Here is a 22571-nt window from a genome sequence, read left to right as displayed (position 1 = left end):
TTGTGGTTTTAATCTTCCTTCTGATATTTCACCAGTTCCATGCAAGGGAATTAGCAAGGAGGGATGTTACTGAGACTTGCTTCTTGTGCAATGCAATAACACAGCTCCCTGCTGGAAAGTATCCCACACTGGAGTTGCCCTGGGTGGGGCTGCACTCCCCTAGGAGATTTGCAGACGGGAGGCGTGCTCCTGTATTCAATGCTGTCGTGAAGTTTGGGTGGTCTTGGTGGCTAGGATTGCCTTTTTCAGCTCTGGCTGGTTCACTAACTCCAACCGCTGCTGGAGGGAGATGACTCGGCCACCATACTCCATGCTCTGGTAACTGCCATATTGGATTATTGCAGTGCACTGAATGTGGGGCTGCCCTTGAAGACTCCTCTGAAACTTTAGTTGGTCCAAAAGTGCAGTGGCTACATTACTGGCTAGGGTTCTATTTAACATGTGTGTTAAGGGATGCGGGTGGTGCTATAGTCTAAACCACAGAGCCCTAGGGCTTGCCGATCGAAAGGTTGGCAGTTCGAATCCCTGCCACAGGGTGAGCTGTTGCTCGGTCCCAGCTCCTGCCCACCTAGCAGTTTGAAAGCACATTAAAGTGCAAGTAGATAAATAGGTAGCGATCCAGTGGGAAGGTCAACGGCGTTTCCATGCGCTGCTCTGGTTTCGCCAGAAGTGGCTTAGTCATGCTGGCCGCATGACCCGGGGAAACTGCGGACAAACGCCGGCTCCCTTGGCCAGTAAAGTGAGATGAGCCAGAATCGTTCACAACTGGACTTAACTGTCAGGGGTCCTTTACCTTTACCCTGTGTGTTAAAACAGCTGCACTGGTTGCCAGTTTAGTTTTGGGCCCAATTCAAGGTGCTCACATTAGTGTTTAAAGCCCTCAATGACAAATACCCAAAAGACCACCTCAGGTGCTGAGATTGGTCGAGGAGGCCTCCTGGTGTCCTTAAGAGGCCTGGAAGGTGGTAGACAGAGAGATTGCCTCTGTGGTGGCCTTTAAGTTATGGAACTCCCCACACCCAGAGGTGCACCTAGCAACTTTATTATAAAGCTGACATCAAATGCTGAAGGAAGGTGCCTGTTAATCCTGGCTTTTGGCATGAGGCGCATATATTTATTTTTCCATAAGTTATTTTCAACTGGTTTTAATGTAACTCATCCTGGGACCTTAAGGTGAAGGGAGGATGCTTAATTAATTAATTAAAATAATAACAGATTGGACCAGAACACTGCTCTGCGTAGGCCTACAGATGGGAGAAGTCTACAGCTGCTTGGGAGCCATACTGGAAACTAGAAGATGCGTTCTGTTTGTTATACAGTGTTTATTAAGTAGATTCAGTCTTATAATATGATATACAGACTCAAAAAAATTCCACATACTTATGAAATCAGTGCATTTAGCAAGTAATACCATGGATGGAAAGAACCGCTCGATTTAAACAGTTCGTTGGTCTTTTTAAGTGAATGGGACAAGGAGGTTGGCCTGTGCTACTCATTTCACAAACAGAACAGAATTAAGTTGCTTTACATAGAACAAACACACGTTCTAAGAATTAAAATATTAAGCCACATTTACTGGAAAAAGATCCACTGTATATAACACAAAAAGTATTTCCATAGCACATGGAGGAGGAAGTGCCCATCTGCTTAGAAGAGCCACATGAAGTTGCATAGGTGCCTGTCAGGGAAGGTCTTTTTTAAGAATTCAAGAGATTTAAGCCATAAAGTGTCACCTCCTCAAGCTGGTTTTAAGTGCCATTTCCTTCCTCTAGCGTCTCTAGGGAAGTAGGGTGCCTCTTGGGCTTTGTCAATAGCTGCTGGAGGTCTCGTTCCTGGGTCACACGTGCCCCACAGCCCCCGTTTCTTGTGCCTTGGTGCTCAGGGAGCAGAAGACAGAATTAAGTAGTGCCATCCTGTGGACTGACTAGCGAGGGAGATTCTAGCTGTTTGCTTTCACCTTAGTCCTACCGTATTAAAGATCCCGATAACTGAACTGGTCGCTGGAGAACACGGAATGGCTTGGGTACAAACCCTTTGGGTTGCAGCAGCACATCCCAGGAGTGGGGCGGGCATGCGCGCTTGTGCACAGAGATGGGCAGGGTGCCGATGAGAGAGTCTGTGGCTCTGCTAAGCAGATGAACAAGGGTGAGGGGGTGTCTCACCAAGAGCAGGTCTTGCAGAACACGGGATGTGCTGGGAGTTCTGTACATGTAAACAGTACACTTTCACTGAGTCCAAAGTCAGGAGCAAAAAGTACAAAGGTTCACATTGGTCTTAGGTAGATACAGGCGAAGAACTGAGCTGTACAGCTCTGAAACAACAACCAAACCGAACTTTCTCTAAAGCACCACTAAATTATATAAAAATCAGACCATGGACAGATTGTAGTTGGTATTCCGGTGAAATCACTAGGCTACCTTGTAAAAAGTTTTACAAAAAATTACAAATCAAAATCTTATTTAACCCTCTGAGTTCAAAGCAGCATTTCTCGTAAATGAACTGGTACTAAACGTTACAGCCGTCTATGAGAGAGGGGAGGGCCTTCCAGTGTTGGGAGAATGTTCGGGGGGGGGTGTGTTTCTACTTGGAATCCTGCGAATGCCTTTCCCTGGCCCAAAATGCTGCTATGGGGAAGGGACTTGTGGGTGGAGATTTCTCCTCTGTTTTTGTAAAAAGACCTGCCAGCCCTTGTCCTGTTTTTAAGAACAGGTGGGCTGGGCCTTCTGCAGGAATCAGGGTCCCTACTCAATAGGGATCATCGGCTGAAGACCACAGAGATGTCCTAAGACAATTAGAGCTATAAACACACACAAAAAAGATGGTTTCCGTGGCCCAAATGTGACCACAGATGCTATACTTACCTGAACTCCACCCAACCCTGATGTCGGTTGTGAGCCCCGGTTGGCTTTCCCGTTGGTCTCGTTCCATGAGCCTTATCAGGTCAGTCTCAAAACATTCTAACCAGTGGTTTAAAAAACGAAAGCAGCAACATACGCACACGAAGCCAAGTTCCAAAGTGATCTAGTGAAGAGGACTCTAAAAAGTTACACCCGGGGTGGGGTGGGGTGGGGGAGACCTTTACCTAAGAAGCCTGTTCTTTTGGGTAAACAGCCCCCCCCCCCGCCTCATGGCTATGGCTCCTGGTGGCGCCTCCAGCAATGCGAAGGCCGCACATGACAAAACCGAACACCAGGATTTTATTACGGACAGCGATTGTCTCTGCCACACTTTCAACGCTCAGGGTTGCACAGAAGCGGTGTGGTAAGGGCTGATTCTTTCCTGGGCCTTTCACAATAATAAATATTTACAGAAAATCAAAGTTGAGAGGGAGAAGCAGCAGGTCACATGCGCCTGGGTGTTCTCTGCTGCAGAGGAAATCAAGAGAGAAGTGGGGCTGGAAGGAGGGCCTTCCCTGGAACCCCTGGGGTGTCACTCGGCGGACTAAAATTAGAGAAACTCTGGGGATGTGAACTAGGATCAGGAATTCTCATGTGCGACAAAGCCACGCTCACGGAGAAACAATGCAACCGAACCATGAACAGCCGCAATTGCCAAGGGTCTGCAGTAGTTTGTTCCTGAGAACTTCTTGGGTTCAAAATGTGGCTTAAAACTTAAGTCTGATCCCAAGCAAATATACGGGGAAGAAAGTTCCTCTCAAACAAGCAAAAGTCGTTTCCGTACAAACTGGGTGTAGGAACGGAGTGTTGTATTTCTTTCACCTCATGAAACAAGGCAAATAAAAACTCTGAACAAAAGAAGCTCACTTCCGATAGGAAAATGGCCCAGTATTCCTGGCCTATGGGCCCTAAATGGGAGAGCTTCCAACTTAGGAATGCTGCAGCTGCTGCTGCTGCAAATTTCTCCTAAACTTTGCAAGGGCTGGTACTCTGTAGCCCTTTCCCTAGCAAGCTGTGGCATCATGGGGGGCAGTCAAAGTTACCCAGCTGGGAGCAGAGGGGAGGTGTAGCAAATTCACCCCATCTCCGAGGCCTTGAGCTTTCTGGTGTCTTCTGCTGGCACTGAGCAGTTCCCACGGCCTGGCTCTGCTGCCTCAGCTCCTCCATTCCTGATTTTAGCAGCACTGAAAAAATATTGCACTGAGCAAAAAAGCAAGTGCATTTCGTGGGTGGAGAGGCATGGGCAGGGGCTGTGGGAAGGAGAACTGGAGGGGAGAAAGTAGTGGCTCAAGCCCAGTTCCACGCATCAGAAACTGGGCTTCTTGCAGGAGTCCTTTGCCTAGTTGGCTGCAAAAAAGCCTTTATATAAAAAACAAAACCCTTCCAGGAATGACGTGAACAGGAAGCTGCATTTCGTCCCTTCCCTTTCCCCTTCATGTAGCTAATGCAACCCTGTCCCTCCCCAAAAAACAAAGTTAGGAAGGGCAGCGAGGAACAGGCCTGGTCTGCTGGCTCAAATGCCCCTGAGGGTTGACGACTGGACTCTCCCCGAGTCTGGAAAAAACCCACAACGCAGAGTGAGGTAGAGTGTGGAGGAAGAAGGCTGGGCAGCTGCTGCTCTTCTGGGCCCCAGGGGCTTTTCCTTTAAAGTGACCAGAGCAAGTCCTGCTAACTGGAAGTGGCTGGGGGACGGGGCTGGCCTCTGAGCCCCACGGCTTCTGCCATAGGGCTGCCTGGTGAAAAAGTGGGAGAAGAGGCAGAGGGTCTGCAGCTGCCTGGGCGGCTGGTCTCCTCATCCTCACCCTCCAGCCCCCTGGGAACACGGGACGGAATGTGTGATGGTGCAGGATTAAACCTCCTCCTCATCTGACAGACACAAAAGTGGCAAATCTGTACAAACTCAAAAATTCATTTTCCAAAAAAAAGAAAGAAAAATAAATTAGGGGTGGGGGGAGAGAGGGAGAAGGGGAGGAGAAATCCTGGCGAGGAAGGGCCCGTTTCTCAATAAATATGGAATTTCTAAGACATGGAAAAGGCAGGGGGGGCAGGTGCTGGAAAGGGGGCTCTACAAAAGTAAATTCTGACTGTGCCTGTAGCTCCATCCCCCCCCCACCAGCTCTCCCCACCCCAACGTCTTCCTCCCCCCCAAAATAGTCCTACGTCTCTCCAGGCTGCAGGCCGGCTCCTTTGGGTTGGTGTTGGGAGTGCACTGGCGCAGGCAGGTTCAAAAGGCAGATCCTCAGGCCCTGGGCTCCTGCTCCAAGAAGAAACAGATCTTTTTGGATCCCACCTTATAAAAAAATAGTCAGAACCTGTGCCAGCTTGGAGGTGGTTGGTAGGCAGAGCAATGGCCAGTCCTGAGCAGATTATCAAAGGGAGCCCCTCTGCAAGCAAAGGACAGTGTCTTCTGGCACAGGAGCCAAAGGGAGGCCAGCAGTCAGTTCTGCTGTAAAATGAGGTTTTCCAGTTCATCTGCAGAGCGGAGGAGGAAGGCTGCGGACTCCCGGTAGCCGGCGATCAGCTGCCGCACCGCACTGATCTCCGTGGGGCTGAGCTGGGCGGCTGGCACCCCCCTGTTCGTGCTGTTGGTGGTGGCAGGGGTGGGGGTACTGGGCGCCCCACTTTTCATGCTGAGGTCGGTGGGGCCTGCAGGCAAAGAGCAGGAGAGGAGCGGTCAGGAAGCACAAAGGATGCCGCTGGCAGGCGGGTCACGGGGGAGCTTGCCCTCCTCCCCAAAAGCCCTGCCCCGGAAGAGAGATTTCCCGTCACAGGGATGCGTGTTGCTCACCAGCCTCTGGGAAGAACACAACCCGTGTGATTTGGGTGGCTGTTTTGGCTTTAGTGTGACTGTCGTGAGCCAAGGGGCAAAGCGGAGCACACGTTTAAAGAAACAGAGGAGCACCCGCATGTACATCAATGTTAGCAAGCAATGGCTGTTTGGGCTCTGGGACCACATTGCTCCCCAAACACTGTCTGCGGCTGCCTCCAGAAGGATAGGAAGGCAGGGCAGCCCAGGGAGGTGTAGACAGCCAAGGAGGGAGCTTTGGGCGGGCTTGACAGGCCAACCATTTGCCCTAAGCAGGGCGCAGGAGATACCAGGTTTGAGATGGGACAAGGAGCCCTGAACAGAGAGGAAGCAAGCAAGCTGGGAAAGTGCCAAGCAGAAGAAGGCCTGAGGCCCCAGGGCTCTCCAGCAGAGGAAGGGCCAATGCCCCCCGAGCAGAGTGCACTCGAAGACCCGCCATCTTCCAAAGAGCAAAACGCATTGCCCTCTCCTCCTCTCACTCAAGGGGATTAGGCTTCAGTGGCTGGAGCCCAGTGTGGGATCTTGCTTCAGAGTTAAGAGGCATTAGGAAGGGATGAGAAGCGTTAATCCCAGAGAGGCATCTTTGCGGCTCCAGAAATCACATCCTTCCAGCGAGGGCAAGCGGTGAGTGAGAGGAGACCAGAGGCCACTGAGGCACACCTCACGACAGGCACTCAGAGGATCCTCCCCCCATTCCCAAAAACCAACCGGGCAAGATGGCGGGAGGTTCACACTTCCACGTTTTGTCAAAGGAGCCCCAGAGTCCCCCATTCCTGAGGCCAAAGGCACAGCGAAGGACAGACGCACAGGGCGAGGGGCTGCTGTGTTGGCTCACGAGACTCTGGCCTGGACTCACCCTTTGAGGGCAACACCTGAGGGCACAGCAGGGCATTCTCCAGCCTGAGGGCTACATGCCCTTGTGGGGGACCTTCCACAAGCCACATGCCAGTAGTGAGTGCAGACAGACACAAAGGGGGGGGCAGAGTCACCCCACACTTCCTCTTTTTCTCACATGCACACGAAACATTCATTGACTTCATTCTCTTCCTGGCCCCTTTCTCTCTTTTCCCTTCTCGCACCCCTCCCCTCCTCAACTGCCTCGTTTCCCCACAGCAATTAGGCTTTTTAAAAGCTCCCTGTGGCACCAGTGAAAGCTTTCTAAAAGCATAATTTGCGGCGGGGTGTGTGTATGTGTGTGTTGAGCCAGAGCTTCTCCCCCCAACCCCACCACCACCCTCTGCTTACCATTACTGTGATTCCCTGTCTGGAGCGAGGAGGCAGGTTGCAGGCTGCCTCCAAGGCTTCCGTAGCTCCGGTAACTGTAGTTCAGGCTCCCGTTGATATAGACGGGATCTTGGGAGAAAGAAGAGGCTGGCAGTGTGTAGGACGAATGAGTGATGGCGGCTGAGTCCCGGGAGTGCTGCTTGTCCAGGGCAACCGGCTCATCCTACAGGGGAGGAATCATAGAGTTGCAGAACTCGAAGGGACCACAAGAGTCATCTAGCCCAGCCTCCAGCAATGAAGGAGGCTCTTTCCCAACATGGGTCTCTAAGCAAGGGGTGCACCAGTCGGGGGGAGGAGCGTGCCTGGCCTCAGGCCCCTCCGGCCAGGCAGGGGCTGAGGGAGACGAGGAGCCCTTTGAGCCAAATACCCAGAGGCCTGTTCTTTCCTCTCCCCCCCCCCTCACTGTGCATAGCGCCACACCCATTGCCCGCTCTCAAAGCCACAAGTGCAACATGCAGTCTGCGCAGCTTGTGAACAGGTGGCGATGGGGTGAGCACAGGCACAGCAGCGCAGGGCACAGAACCCTGCGTCCAGCGCCAAACCAGAGGTCAGGGCACAGAACCCTGCGTCCAGCGCCAAACCAGAGGTCAGCTCCAGGGCCCGTACCTGTGACGTTTGGTAGATCTCCAGCCGCATTCTTTTGGCTGCTTTCCGCGTCTCACTCTCGCAAGCGGCTGCCAGGATGTTCTCGGCCATGGCTGAGGTCAGGTGGGGCGGGGTGGGCCTGGTCTGGGGACACATAGAGCCGGGAATGTCAGCCGTCGGATAAGAGGGTCAGTGGGTGGGCAGGCAGACCAGACAGTCAAAGGAGAAGAACCACCAGCTCAGGGGGAAATGAATGGTTCTGTATTTACATGCTTATATCCCTCCTTTTGGCCTCCAAGGATGCTTAGAATACATCAGTTAAGAACAACCAATTAAAAACCAACCGATTAAAAACCAAGAAGTAAAATCTAAGGGTGCTCGTTCAAAATGCCAAGCCACGTAACAGGGAAGAAAAACCGAAGCAACACCAAAGTAGGGCACAACAAAACAAAAGGAATGCTAACAATGCGCTGAAAAGCCCATCGGGCATTGCAAGGGAGGGAGTTCCACAATCTGGGTGCCATGATAAAAAAAAAGTCCTGTTCTGGAACCCCTCCAAACTCCTGATGACATGCTTGGTCCCAAACCATTTAGGGCTCCCCCCACTTTAAAACAAAAACAAAACCTTTTCTGGCTTTAAGGATACTTTACGTTGTACCCACAAGCAAACCAGAAGCCAACAAAGATCAGCGAACACCAGATAAAACAGCATGTGCAGTATCCACAGCCACAGCCTTGCCTGCTGTATTTTCAGAAACTGACATTTCTAAGTTTTCAAAGGCAGTGTAAAATGTGCTGTAGCAACCTAACCTTGTTGTGATGTGACCTGGGCACATGAAACAGTGGCAACATCTATGATTTCCAGGAAAAGGTGCTGTGCCAAAGAATTCCTAGCCACAGCTGCTACTGTGTGGCTATCCAGGACCAAAGGCAGATCAATCAAATGTTTACCGACCATTAACAAAGTAGAACATATGAAGAAGTACAAAAATCAAAGCCTCCATAGAATCAATGAATAATTCCCAGGTGACAAGTTGGAAACAAACCATTGTAGCTGGTCAAGGATACATTAGAATGTTCACATATATACTGTCACCTGTTTGGTAAAACATTTATTAGATCCATCAAGGAAAACGCTCAAAAGAGCCCCCAAGGATCTTCCAGGAAGCCGCCTCATAAAGAGATAAATTATGCTTTCTCTAACCCCTTGATAAAATATACAGCAAAGGTATGTAGGAGAGACTGTTTCAAATTCTAAGTTAGAAAGGACAACACCTAACATGGCAGGGAACTACGGCAAATCTGCCATCTAGGATCTTAGAGGATAAAATGTTAAAACATGCCAACAAAACTTCTCTTCTGAACTTAGGCAATGCTACAAAACTTAGATATGAAATGCAGTTTGCTAGAAGCAGGGGTGTAGCAAAGCGGGTGTGTCCTCACTGAGGGGGGTGACAAAATGGTGGGCGGCACTCACCAGGGGGCGTGCAGCGTGCCCGAGCCACGCATCTCTCCTGGGAGTGACGCAGTGGCTGGAGCCCCCTCAGGCTCTGTGCTGTCCCAAACAGTCTGCCCATTGCCTCCCCCTCAGCTGTAGGGCGGCTGAGTGGGAGGAGGCAGGCAAACTCCTCACCCCCGTGGGTGGTTGGCCCCGCCCCCAGGCACAGGGCACGCGTGCCACCCCAGGCGCCCAATCGGCTTGCTCCGCCACTGGCTAGAGGCAGACCAAGTCACAGCTGATGGCTGTCATGTAAGTAACCCAGAAACCAGGTCAAGAGAACTCTCAGTGAATCTGATCCTAACAGCAACTTTGTCTTGACTAGATGGTCTCAGCTTCCTAGAAACATCCACTCCATTACTGGACTTTCAAGTACCAATTCAAGATCTCCAAGCCAGTGGCGTAGCGTGGGTTGTCAGCACCCGGGGCAAGGCAAGTAATTTGCGCCCCTAACCCCTAACCTGCCGCCGCTGCCAGCTTCTTCTTGCTGCTGCCTGGGCTGGTCGGGTGTGGTTCTCTCCCGCGCTCAGCGCTGCGCTGGGCGGCCGCTGCACTGTCCCTCCCCCAGATAGTTCCCCCCCTCGCTCTCTCTCCGCTCCGCACCGCAACGCACGCCTGGCACCCTCCCCCTCCACAGTGGGAGGCGACCCGGCAGCTCGGATCGGATTCACACAGCCAGCACTGCAGTGAGAGAGAGTGAGTGAGCCAGGTAGGGGCAGAGAGCTGTGAGTGCGAGCGCCCCCCCAAAAAATGTTGCGCCCGGTGCGGCTGGCCCCCCCTGCACCCCCAACGCTACGCCACTTCTCCAAGCATTCCCAAAATAAGATGCAAAACTGAAGACTGTTGCCAGCACTTGCGTGAGACCACACCCTAATTCTCCAGACAAGCTCTCCCAGAAGTTTCACATAGTGGTGGAAATTATCAACTGCTATGGGGCCCCATGACCAAAGCCCACAGGATCTAAGAGCAGTCTCCCTGCACACACACACACACACACACACCCCTGCCCCATCCCACCCAGGTGACTCAGCAAGGTCAGTGGGAAGGGTCAGAGAATGGAGGATGCCCAGGGGAGAGAGAGAGTTGGACAGGCGTCCCTAAGTGGCCAAGTCTTCCTTATCATGGCAAAAGCGTGGCGATGCCATCCCACAGGGCAATTACATAGACTGGGTCCAGTGAGGATCATATGAATGAGGAATGGAAGCAACAGGGGTTGGGATGGTTCTCAACTACTTTAGGAGAGGAGATGCAGAAGGAATTGGGGATAATAATAATAATAATAATAATAATAATAATAATAATAATAAAAAAAAAAAACCCTCACCATCTCCATGCCATTCTTCTTCATGCGGCGGCAGGATTTGAGGTAAGTGCGGATGCGCTTGCGAGCTCGCTCCTGGAACTCAGGAAACTGCCTGCTGCAGGATTCAATGATGGCCTGGATCTTCTCTTTGGGCTGTTTGGAGATGGGAACCATGCGGTCCAGATTCTCATCCACAAAAAGGCGTACAAACATCTGCAGAAACAACAGGGAACATAGGGAGCTGCCTCACACCTGAACGGATCGTTAGCCTGCCTGGTTCACAATTGTCTGCTCCAGTCCAGCGAGGGGACCAGGCTGGGAGAGGGTGGTCTACTTTGGCAGCAGCAGAAACTCTCGGGCAGAGTCTACAAGACCAGTTACCACAGATGGGTTAAAGCAGGGGACAAATCTGTGCGAAAAGCATGGGATTGGTCATTGAGCTGTAGTCCCTCCCCTCTCACAGGGGAAAGGAAAGGTGCGGCCATGCTACTGAACCATGTCTCCCCCCATATGGCTACCCATACATAGAGCTGCCCATACATTGAAGGCCTTTAGCCGCTCTGGGTCCATTCCTTCCGAATCGTTCATCTTGTCGTTGTCCTCATGGTCATCGTGCTCGTCGTCATCATCATCGGCGGCTGGAGCTCTGCCCACAGTCAGGTCTTCAGGGCAGCCGCTGACCTCGGTCTTGACGGAATCGTAACTGCCAGAGCTGTACGGAGGCGACTGAGGGAGGAGACAAAGAATCAGCACTTTGAACCGCCCCCCTGGCTACACCGTCTTGCTTAGCCTTCTGGCGGCTCACAGATCTCTAACTTTGGGAGGGCTCAGCCTTGGTTTCTACACTGTCTAAATTTGTGAGGGTGGAGTGGAGAGAGGAGGCAGAGGGCTAAAATGGGACGAAGGGGGGCACAGCCACACTACTCCTACAGTGAACGCCTGGGAAGACCCAAGTCTACATCCCGTGTTAGGAAAACATTCTTCAAGAAACAGATAAAAGTTCCTTTAAACTTTAAAGAGGGTTCCAGAATTTTCTTTAGTGTGTAGGAGTGGCACTCTTGGCTTGATTGGTGACAGCTGCAGGTGCAGATAAAGGGAGGAAGTTGCAGGCTGCAATTTCCGCACAAGGAAAGCACACACACACACACACACACACACACACACACACACACACACACTGAGATTATACCATGCTGGATATAGAAAGAATGTACTGTGGCACCTTGGTTCTCAAACACTTTGGTTCTCAAACAACTTGGAACCCAAACACTGCTAACCCAGAAGTAAGTTTTCCGGTTTGCGATTTTTTTTCGGAAGTCAAACGTGCTCCAAGTTGAGTGTTACGCTGAGGTCTGTCTGTTTTTGCTATTTATTTTGCGTTTTTGTGGCTCTTTTTTCTTTTTTTTTTGTGTGTGGAACCCAGTTCAGCTACTGATTGATTGTGTGACTGCAGTACATTGCTTATTCCTTTCATTTTATGGATCAATGGTCTCATTAGATAGGAAAATTCATGTTAAATTGCTGTTTTGGGGGTTGTTTTTAAAAGTCTAGAACAGATTAATCCATTTCGCATGACTTTCTATGGGAAAGCGTGTCTTGGTTTTGGAGCGGACTTCCGGAACGGATTAAGTTTGAGAACCAAGGTACCACTGTAAATAGTTTGTATATATTAGGAACTGAAACGCTTGTGCAACCAGTCAAGAAATAAAGAAGCTCTTGACTGAGGAATTTGATTATGACTACTGTTCTTGTCCTCTGCCTCTGGGGGGGGGGGGACTCTGCTATAAACAGTAAGATGAGGCTTTACTGAGGTGCCACCACACAAGCAGGAAAGTGCAGCAGAAGTTTGTGGGCGGCAACCTCTAATACCCCAAAATATGGGTCAGTCTGAAGTGTCCTCTTCTTCCACCTTGGGGACTTGAGGACAGCCGTGCTGGATTAGGCCTAGCATTCTGTTATCAATGCTAGGAAGCACACAAGGCAAAGCAGGAAATTGAAACACCCTCCCCCCCCCCCAGCTGTTTGTTCCAAGCAGTCACAGAAAGGTTCAACCACCATGAGGACCGGTCAGCAACCGCGAATCCCCCAGAACCTTGGCGAGAGCTCTTGCCCATGGAAATCCCCTTTCTGTGAGGTCCATGAAGCAGATGGTGAATTCATCTCACCATGCCCTGGTCATCTGGTCATTCTCTACAGATGCCATGGGGCTCCCCTGCTGTTTTGGCTCCCAATGGGCATTTATTTCTGCGAGAAGCTCCAACCACACGAAAGAAGAGCCACTGGGCCAGGACCCCCAAAGGCTCTGCTTCCTTTCTGCCCTAAAAGGAAATGTTTCTGGCCAAGACAGGGCTAGGAGCAAGGCCCCTGGCTTAGGAAAATTTGCTGGCATTGGTCTGAATGTAGTTGGCCGGTGGACTACGGTGGCGAAGGAACACAAAACGTGGAGTGCTCTAAATTTAATGCAAGGCTAGGCCACAGGGCCTCCTTATCAGGGTGACTGATCTTCTCCTATTACCTAGATGGGTCATCTGCTCTCGCTTCAGCCTCCACATGGTCTTCTTTAGACTCTGCCACCGTGCCTGTAGCCAGCCGGAAACTGCACTACTGCCATTGGATGTTAGGGGGAGGGACACTTCCCCTGCCCCCATGTCAGGGGCTTTCCCCATGTCATTGGCTGCTACCGTCACTTTCCACACACACACACACACACACACACACCTCGGCTGTGCTTTTGGCTCCATATTTCGCACGGCTCCGCAGGCCATCGGCGCTGCAACTGTCCGACTGGTAGGAGGGGGTGACGTGGGCAGGTGCCAGCTTGTCGCACAGGTTGATAGGCTGGTCCTCAGAGGAGGCACTGAAATCCATGGGAACGGCAGTTCCATTCCCGTTCATCTCTGGGTAGGCGGCATCCCCCTGAGTGCTGCTGGAGGTGGACGGGTTCAGGGTGGAGGAGCCGTTCCCGCTGCAGCTCTCCGAGGAGGAATCGTCTGCAAAGAGAAGGGAAGGGGCCCCATTACCAGAAAGACCAGAGACCCCAAGATGCTGCTACTGTTGCAGCCCCAAACCTGCAGCCCGCGGCAGGGAAGGGGCAGTGACAGCTCCTGCGGTATTGTCACCCGAGGCACAATCTCACTCTTCCCTCATCGACATCAGCCCCCCCCCCAAAAAAAAAAACCCAACAACGCCACCCGGAGGCCCAGGGCAGGGCTTTCTCAGTGGTAGCTCCCAAACTGTAGAAGGGGAAAGCAAACCTCTTTCGCCCACCTTCTTCTGAGGGTGAGGGTGTGCATGATTTGTTGCTGTTTTAGCCATTGCTATTTTATGTTACTTCCATTTATGTTGCATTTACTTTGTACTGATGTTTTCACCGGAGATGTATATGTATATGTATATGTACATGTATATGTATATGTATATGTATATGTATTTGCATGTATTTGTATGTTTTAAGATGTTGCAAACTGCCCTATGACTGTATGGTGAAGGGTGGTGCAGAAATATCAAAATGAACCAATGTGGAGATAATACTGGCATTTCTTACCAGGCAAATATTAGTGAGATAGCATGTCCATAGTCCTTTAGAATTACATGCCAGTTAGTTCCCTGCCACTGAGACTCAGTCCCACCCCCCCCACCCCCCGGTCTTGAACACCTGCCTTCAGGCTCCCAAGGCTCCCTTTTTATATGAAATACCATGAAGTAGCGCAGAGGCAGCCAGTGTGGGGCTCCCTGGATATTTTAGATTACAACTCCCATCAGCCCCAGGCAGCACGGCCAATGGCCAGGGATGATGGGAGTTGCAGCCCACAGCATCTAGAGGGCATCATCACACCGGCACCTCACAAAGGAGTCTGGGCAATTCTTTTTCGGGAACTTCCATTTCCCAAAGGACTACTGAGGATGACATGAAAGCCGGCAACATTAAGCCCTTGCAAATGACCAGAGTGCCTGGGGACAGTCAGGCTGCATATCCACAGCAGTGACCAGAGGAAGAATGACCACTGGGAGGAGCGCAGAGAGAAGAAACACATAGTGCACCTGTGGCAGCAAAACCAGACGCCTCCACCTGCAACAAAACATGTCTCTCCTGTATCAGTCTTTACAGCCACAGCAGGCGCTGTAACTCCAACAGTTCGGCTTCACCCTCAGAGACACACTCTTCCGTTGTCTCCTGAGAAAGACAGATGCCAACCAACTGAGGGTGAAAGCTCAGGAGGGGGAAAAGGTGAGAGCCAAACGTCAGAGCTCTCCCTGTGGGCAGCTTTGAAAGGATGCCTTTCGTACACACTGGTGAGAAGATCCTTAAGCCGAGAGAGAGGAAGAAGGATGGCTGCTTGCGGTGTGTACACTCAGCCCTCTTTGGCCGTCAGTAAACCAGTTTGGCAGGTTTATTCTATTGTTTCAAGAACTTGGAAAACCTGCTTGACCAGCGGTGCTGGAGTGAATGTGTGTCGTCTCCCCCCCTTTGGATAGGAAGCCCCACGCCAGTCACTTTCAGCACTCTTAAAATGGATTGTCCCCAGCCCTAGCTATGGGGGCAGAGATTCAGAGGGTGGCCCTTCATTTCTCTGCAAGCCCACCCTGTCCCTTGCCTTCCTCAACACATCTCTGGACTGAAAATAAACCGGAATCCAGGCGCCTTGTGTTGAGGGTGCAGAGGCAATGCACTGGCCTCTTGCCACTTAGCAAGGACCACAGGGTGCCTGAGCATGTGTGTCTGCAGCTGATACTGGAGGAGCTCCTCTGGTCCAGCAAGAGGGGAGCCAATGGACTTGGCTGCCATTGCAACTGTGGTCACAAAGCCAGCCTGCCAACGCATGGCCCTGGGCAAAGCACTCCCTCGGCCTCAATCCCCCACCTGCAGAACGAGGGCAAGGCAAACCTCCCGCTCCTCCCCCCCCCCACCGTTGCCAGGCTCTGCTGCTCCCCTGGTTCCCATGGAGATCGCCTACGTGCCTTGCCTTGCCTCCCCCCCTCAGACACATTTGTTCCAGCCCCGGCATCCATCATAGAGAGCAGGTCTCCCTGCCTGCACAAGAGCAGGGGCCAGGCAGCATTTCGCACGCAGCAGCAGGCTCTGCTTCCTTACACACTTAGGCACCAAGCTGCCCCGCAGCAGTGGCACTGTGCTGCCTCTTCCCAAACCACGGCTGTGACTTTGGGCACCAGAGAAGGGCATGGCCTTCACCACCTCCACCTCCCACTGCAGCTCAACTGGGAGATGACATCCCAACCTCCTACCCTCATGTGCAGCTCTGAGCAAGAAGCAAGCACGTCATGCACTCATTCATCCTGTGCTTGCTTTCTCCAGGATCCAAATCAGGTGCCAGTAGGCAGTCTCTTTTTACACACACACGCACACAGCCGCCTGCCGTGTTTCAGGGCAGAGCCTCTTGTGGGGCACATTGCAACACGCACCCTTCCCCACCAAAGCCAGCTCGCCGGCCTGCCCATGCCGCCTGCCACCACAGCAAATCCTTGGATTCGCTAGGTGCTGCAACTCTGCGGGGAGAGGGCAAAGGCCTCTCAGAAAGCTGCTTCCTGCACAGGCCAAGCACTGGGTGCTGAACAAAGGAGCTGCAGATGGCAGCCCCCAACTTCCTCTTGCTGGCTTCCTCACCCAGGTGGCAGGACAATCAGGGTCAGGCGGCTGCTGGTGGAGAAAGCCCCGCATCCTTGTGACAGACGGGAGCTGGGGGGGGGGCGGGGAGCAGGGAGGTGTGGCTGCTCTCCTTCCTTCTGCCTGCCCTCCCTCCCCTGCAATCTACAAGGAAGCTGCGGAATGGCTTCCCTCGCCAAGGCCCTTCCGTCCTTCTCAACAAACAACACTCCGTGGCACCACCCTGTGATCAAGATCCCGCTGCAAGCGGCGGCAGACAGGAGCCACTTCTCCCTGCTGCTGCTGCTGCCCCCCCCCATGAACACACTTCTCACCCCTGGCATCTCTGCCCAGTTCTCCTGTTCTGCCCAGGTGCCACAACCATAAGCCCTTGTATTCTATCCAGAGTCATTTCTGACAGGGAGAGAATTCCTATGCCATCCGTCGGTCACTGAAAGCCCTTGGACCATGAGTTTAAGAGTACTCAAGCTAAACTAGGCTAAGCAATTAATTATTATTATTATTATTATTATTATTATTATTATTATTATTTATTATTATTTGTACCCCGCCCATCTAGCTGGGTTTCCCCAGCCACTCTGGGCAGCTTCCATAAAAACCAAAAATACACTAAAATATCACAGATTAAAAACTTCCCTGAACAGGGCTGCCTTAAGATGTCTTCTGAATGTCAGGTAGTTATTTATCGCTTTGACATCTGATGGGAGGCCGTTCCACAGGGCAGGCGCCACCACCAAGAAGGCCCTCTGCCTGGTTCCCTGTAGCTTTGCTTCTCACAATGAGGGAACCGCCAGAAGGCCCTCGGCGCTGGACCTCAGTGTCCGGGCAGAACGATGGGGGTGGAGATGCTCCTTCAGCTATATTGGACCGAGGCCGTTTAGGGCTTTAAAGGTCAACACCAACACTTTGAATTGTGCCCAGAATTGTACTGGGAGCCAATGTAGGTCTTTCAAGACCGGTGTTATGTGGTCTCGGCGGCTGCCCCCAGTCACCAGTCTAGCTCAATTCTGAGTATGCGCTCTGGGTGATGACTCCACCTCTCATGCCTTCCACCTCTGGCTGCAAAGCGGGGCAGAGGGAGGGCAATCTGATTATGCACAGGAACACAGGAAGCTGCCTCGCAGGCATATCTACCATTTCGGCATCCGTTGAGGGTATGGAGGCCTGGTCGGAAGAGACATTGCATGCCTGGAGATTGCAGAAGCAGAAAAAGACTGGACCAGTCTTCCTCAGTCCGGCTCCCTCAACATGTTTTGAGTGGCCGTGCTGAGACTGATGGGAGTTGTAGTCCAAAACATCTGGAAGGCACCAGGTTGTGGAAAGCTGAACTAGAGTCCCACACAGCCTGAACTTCTGTTATCAATTAAGAGCTGCTACTGACCAAGATCGAAGCAATACTGTCACATTAGACCCTGGTCCTTCACTGCTTTCTTTGGAGAAGGAATTGGGGCTTCTGCAACTTTCTCAGTAGAGAAGGTGGCCGCTACCACAGTTTCTGCAGCTGGGTATGCCAGATACTCAAAGTACTGGGTGAGGGCAGAGAATATTGCCAGAGATCCAGGGATGCAGTGTTCAGCACCTTCACTCTCCCAAATAACTGCAATGGCCTGCTTGTACCTCTGAGCCGCTCCTAAAGAAAGGCACCTTCTCCCTAGAGCCTCTTAGAAATCCTGAACACAAGAAGACCATTGCCTATACGTTTTTACATTTTCATGTTTTTATTTGCGCATCGTAAGATACAGGTGGTGCTGTGGGTTAAACCACAGAGCCTAGGACTTGCTGATCAGAAGGTCGGGGGTTCAAATCCCTGCGACGCAGTGAGCTCCCGTTGCTCGGTCCCGGCTCCTGCCAACCTAGCAGTTTGAAAGCACGTCCAAGTACAAGCAGATAAATAGGTACCGCTCTGGCGGGAAGGTAAAAGGCATTTCCGTGCACTGCTCTGGTTCGCCAGAAGCGGCTTAGTCATGCTGGCCACATGACCCAGCTCCCTCGGCCAATAAAGTGAGATGAGTGCCACAACCCCAGAGCCGGCCATGACTGGACCTAATGGTCAGGGGTCCCTTTACCTTTACCTTTAAGATACAGCTGGTTGGAAAGAGAATCAGTATGAGAAGAGTTCCACTTGCATATGAAAAATCCACGGTCAGATCCCTCCTTAGCCAGGAACATCAGTGCACAATGGGCCTTGCAGGCAGGGATACGCGAGTCAGATGGGCGGAACACACCTTGCCAGTACTCTGGCCTAGTCTCTCCACCTCTCTGCCAGTTCTTGCATGGTGTGAATCGCTACCCGCTTTGTCACACATTTCCATTTTGTGCCTGGTGCCTGCCTAGATCCATTGGGCATGGGGGATCTGCCCACTCCCGCCAGCATAGTTCCTGTAATGGGGGCAGATCTCTGCCAGTGAATGGAGAGGAGAAGGAGGGCAGGAGGGAGAGGAATAGCCAGCCTAGCAGTTTGAGAGGCTTTCCCTCCCCCTGTTCTCAGCTCCTTCCCGGAGGGAGGCTCCCAGCTTTATCCAATGATGCCTCTCTGAAGGATTAAGGAGAATTATTCCTGGCCATGGAGGCACGAGCTGCGCACCAGGCTGCTGTGCAGTGAGCCCAGGCAGGCATTGCCACAGCAACAGAGCCTCTCCTCCTGCGCCTGGCCAATGGCAGGCCTCCCCAAAGGCCAATGGGAGAAAGTGTGTGCTGCCTCGGGACCATCCTTGCTGCCTGCTCCTTGGCTTCTCCCTGGATTAGCAGCAGCCCCCGAGCTGCCGCTGGAGCGCCAACAGCACATGGCAGTGAAAGGCTGATCTAGTCCCATCCACTCTCTGCAGCACAGGCCGGCAGGAGAGAGAAGTTTTAATGGGCCCCCTTCCCTGCAGAGCTGGCTTTCTCCACTGACAGCAGAGGAAGTGGAGATGGCTTGTTTCTAATGGCAAGGATCACAGAAAAGGATAAAGAAAAAGACCAAGGATTGAACTTGCTGGAATTTCTTTCCCCGCCCAAGGCATGAGCAGGATATCATCCCCAATTGCCCTTGAAGTCGGACTCAGCTGGTTAGAGCATGCTGCTGATAACGCCAAGGTTGCAGGTTCGATCCCCATATGGGACAAGTGAACATTCCTGCATTGCAAGGGGGCTGGACTAGATTATCCTCAGGGTCCCTTCCAGCTATGACTCCATGAAAAGGATGCCTTACCTTCCAAGCCTTCCAGGGCATGGCTGGCTGGGGGGAGAAGAGCAGAGGAGCTTTTCTAGATTAATGATGATGAACTGAAAGATCCCTGTGCAGGATCCTGCCCCCCCGCCCCACACACCAGCCCCTTTACTCCATCCATACACTGCTGTTATTTCTATATCACTAGTAATGTACATGGATGATTCGTTTATATAGGGTTATGTACAGAGCAACAAGCAAAAGCCTTGGGGAGAGAGACAGAGAGAAAGAGGGGGAAGAAAACAGATACTAAGGGGTAAATGAGACCCACAGTCCTCCCACTAGCCCCCAAAGCACTGTGGGGATGGGGGAGGCTATAATGAAGTTTTCACATTTATTGCTGTGGCAGGTGTGAAAAAGGCAAATTGCATCTTGGGGATGATTAGGAAAGGGATTGAATATGGACCTGTCAGGATTATAGCACTGTTATGCAAATCTGTGGTGAGACCACACTTGGAATGTCCCATAGAGTTATGGCTGCCTCACCTCAAAAAGGATGTAGCAGAGCTGGAAAAGGGCAAGCGGCGGGGTCAAGGGACGGAAGCAACTCTCTTGGGGGAAATGGTTGCGACATTCGAGGCTTTGTAGTTTAGAAGAAAGGCGAGCAAAGTCTGATAGAAGTGTGTAAGAATATGAATGGTGTAGATAAAGAGACATTTCTCCCCCCATCCCGAAAAGTACTAGAACCTAAGGGGGGCATCCAAAGAAGGTAAATGTTGAAAGATGCAGGGCGGACAAAACAAAGTGCTTCACGCGGCGCACAGCTGAACTATGGAACTCACTCCCACAAGATGTGATGGGGGCCACCAACTTGGATGGCTTTAAAAGGCAGTTAGTCAAATTCACAGAAGATAAGGCTGCCAATGGCTACTGGCTACAACTGCGGTATTTTACTGACACCATCAGAGGCAGCACGCCCCTGAACGCTAGTTGCTGGGAATCACAAGTTGTGGGAGTGCTGCTGCACTAAGGCCTTGCATATGGGCTCTGCATTGGCATCTGGTAAGGACCGGAGTAGATGGGCTAGTGGCCAAATCCAGTGGGACCCCTCTTATGCTCCAAGCCAGGATCTGGGCTTTCTCATCTGAAACTGTGCAGGTTTAAAATGCAACGTTTCAATATGCGCACCGAAGCACAGGTCACTCCCGCCCACCAGGTCAAGCGAACCTAAATAACTTACCCCAAATAAGGAATGTTTGCTAATTGGCATAAGTTATTCATCTTCAAGAATTAGGCACTGAGTCCTTCTCCAACCATGGTGAACACAAAGAACTCTAAAGACGGCCTTAATTATTCTGGATTGCTGGGGCCTGAACTGCCCCCCTCTCCCTCACATATCCAGCCTCAGAACTGGAAAAGGTCCCATATCCTGTGCAAATCCCAGTTAACCAATCATACTGGGTTGCTTCCTATGCTCAACTGCAGCAGCTACAAAGGGCTGAGATTATAAGGAGGGTCTGTCTGCTGGATCAGACCAAGGAGGGTCCCACCAAAACCAGCTTCCTGTTCCAAACAGCTGCTAGCCAGATGCCTGTGGAAAGCTCATCAGCAGATCATCAGCAGCCTTCCCATGCTGTATGCCCCCAGTATCCAGCAGTCAAATAGAGGAGGAGTGCCTCAAAATATTGGCTGCCAAGCCTGGAAGCTCTCAATAGAGTGATCCTGAGAGAATTTGACTAATACTTTTTAAGAGCCACCAATGCTAGCAGCCATCGCTTCACCGCGTGGCATTTTACTCCATGAATTAAATTTGTGTCGTGTCAGTCTGCTCTGAACTGCAAGAGGTCCCAAGTACTCGTATTAAAGTGGGAGCATCTAGTGGCCTTTTATAAAGAGGAGACATAGCATGGTGGGGAAGGGGCATTTTAAACCAGAGTGGCGGTCCAGATCCCCACCCCCACCACTGGAAGGCCCCTCCTCGTGCAAGCATTTTGGCCCAGCAAGGGGTGGGAGTGGCAACTGGGAGGAGGGAAGGTCAAGGGCGGAATCCTCTCTCTCCCCCCCCCCCGCAAGTGGCTTTTTCTTTCATTCAGAAGCAACCACCGGGACTCGCATGACATGCATCCTCTTGGGACGTGTGCTTAGGCCAGACTCCTTGCCCTTCCCTTCGGTCTCCTCCAGCATTAATCCCTACCAAGCCCAACAGCTACGACTCCTCAGAAGCAACAGTGAGGGCAGCCCTAACCTTGTGAAGAATACAGAGAATACAAAGATTAGATGGACATAAAAAAGAATTTAAGGAAAGGAAGTGACTGAAGAACAGATGTAAAGGTGAATTAGATAACCAAGAGACGTGTGGTGAATGAGGTGGAAGTCTTTTATAATATTTTAACTAGGATTTATATATCGTAATGTTCGAAGTATTAATTTGGAATAATCAATTACAAAAAGTATTTTTTCTCTTCATTCTTTTTCTTGTTTCTTTCTTTTATCTTTCATTTTTCTTCTTTTCTAGTCTGCATTTTGGAAAATTGTGTAGATAAATGTTTTATGTATGGTTATGTATGGTTTTTATTTCTTTATTTCTTTTCATTTTGGGGGGTAACATTTAATAATATTTAATAAAAATATTAAAATTACAGTGAGGGCAACCCTGATTTTCCACAGACTCAGCGACTGGCATCTCCAGTGGACCTCCCACAGTCTGCATGCAGCCACCTGGCTCAGCTGTTCACCTGCACTGACAAGTGGGGAGGGAATTAATTCCCCCCCCCCTTAGTATTCCACCACTTCGGCCTCCTTTTCTGGTGCAGTACGAATTCTCCCCATCACTGCTTGCCAGACAAAGACTGGAAACTGGCTTATCAACTGTCTACATGGTGGAGTTACCACTATTCACCCACACCTGCGCAGAGGAAGGGAGGGAGGGAGGGCAGCAGGTGATGTGGTCCTGGCCAAAGAACAGCTGGTGACGGCACAGGAGTGTGGGGAAGAGGAATCGAAGCCAGACTCAGGGTGGGCTGAGGAGCACCACAAGCCTACAAGAAAGAAGCCACAAGCCTGTTCCACATGTGGTCAGGAGCGGAATGGCACCATGCTGGCCATCTGCACTGACAACCGTAAGAGCAACCCACAGTTCTGTGGGCTGTACACCCATGTGCAAAAATCCAACTTTGGGGTGCTGCTAAAACTACAGAGGCGCCAGGTCTTTCTTTCAGTTTTGCCACAGGCTCCAAGCCCTGACAGACTGCTGCCACTCGGGGAATGAATGCATCTTCCAAGGGACAGTGATTTGGCAGGTGGGGAAGAGACATTCAGAAAGACAGGAGAAGAGAGACCACCCTTGTGCTGGGAGTGCTGCCTCTAACACCAGAGACACCTGCACAGCTTTGATGGGATGAGGGGTCTGGAAACCAAGCCTTATGAG

At 51.4% G+C, this 22571-nt stretch overlaps 1 protein-coding gene across 6 annotated transcripts in view; it reads right to left on the bottom strand.

The window, feature by feature from the left end:
• Positions 1-1302: 1302 nt before the first annotated feature.
• NOL4L (nucleolar protein 4 like) overlaps positions 1303-22571 on the bottom strand; it is a gene marked incomplete at its 5' end in the record, with an annotated part of 138528 nt that continues 117259 nt past the window's right edge. For all 6 annotated transcript variants that reach the window (XM_079979201.1, XM_079979202.1, XM_079979203.1 and 3 more), the window contains 6 exons: positions 1303-5543; positions 6949-7150; positions 7594-7716; positions 10395-10586; positions 10914-11099; positions 13092-13363. In XM_079979201.1, coding sequence (XP_079835327.1) covers positions 5335-5543; positions 6949-7150; positions 7594-7716; positions 10395-10586; positions 10914-11099; positions 13092-13363 — 1184 coding nt within the window. In that variant the 3' untranslated portion in view covers positions 1303-5334. The remainder of the gene's footprint in view (positions 5544-6948; positions 7151-7593; positions 7717-10394; positions 10587-10913; positions 11100-13091; positions 13364-22571) is intronic.

This window comes from Podarcis cretensis (assembly GCF_951804945.1).
Source record: "Podarcis cretensis genome assembly, chromosome: 6".
Lineage (NCBI taxonomy): Eukaryota > Metazoa > Chordata > Lepidosauria > Squamata > Lacertidae > Podarcis > Podarcis cretensis.
Note: the sequence above shows the minus strand (reverse complement) of the source record. Positions and strands in the feature narration are given on the sequence as shown.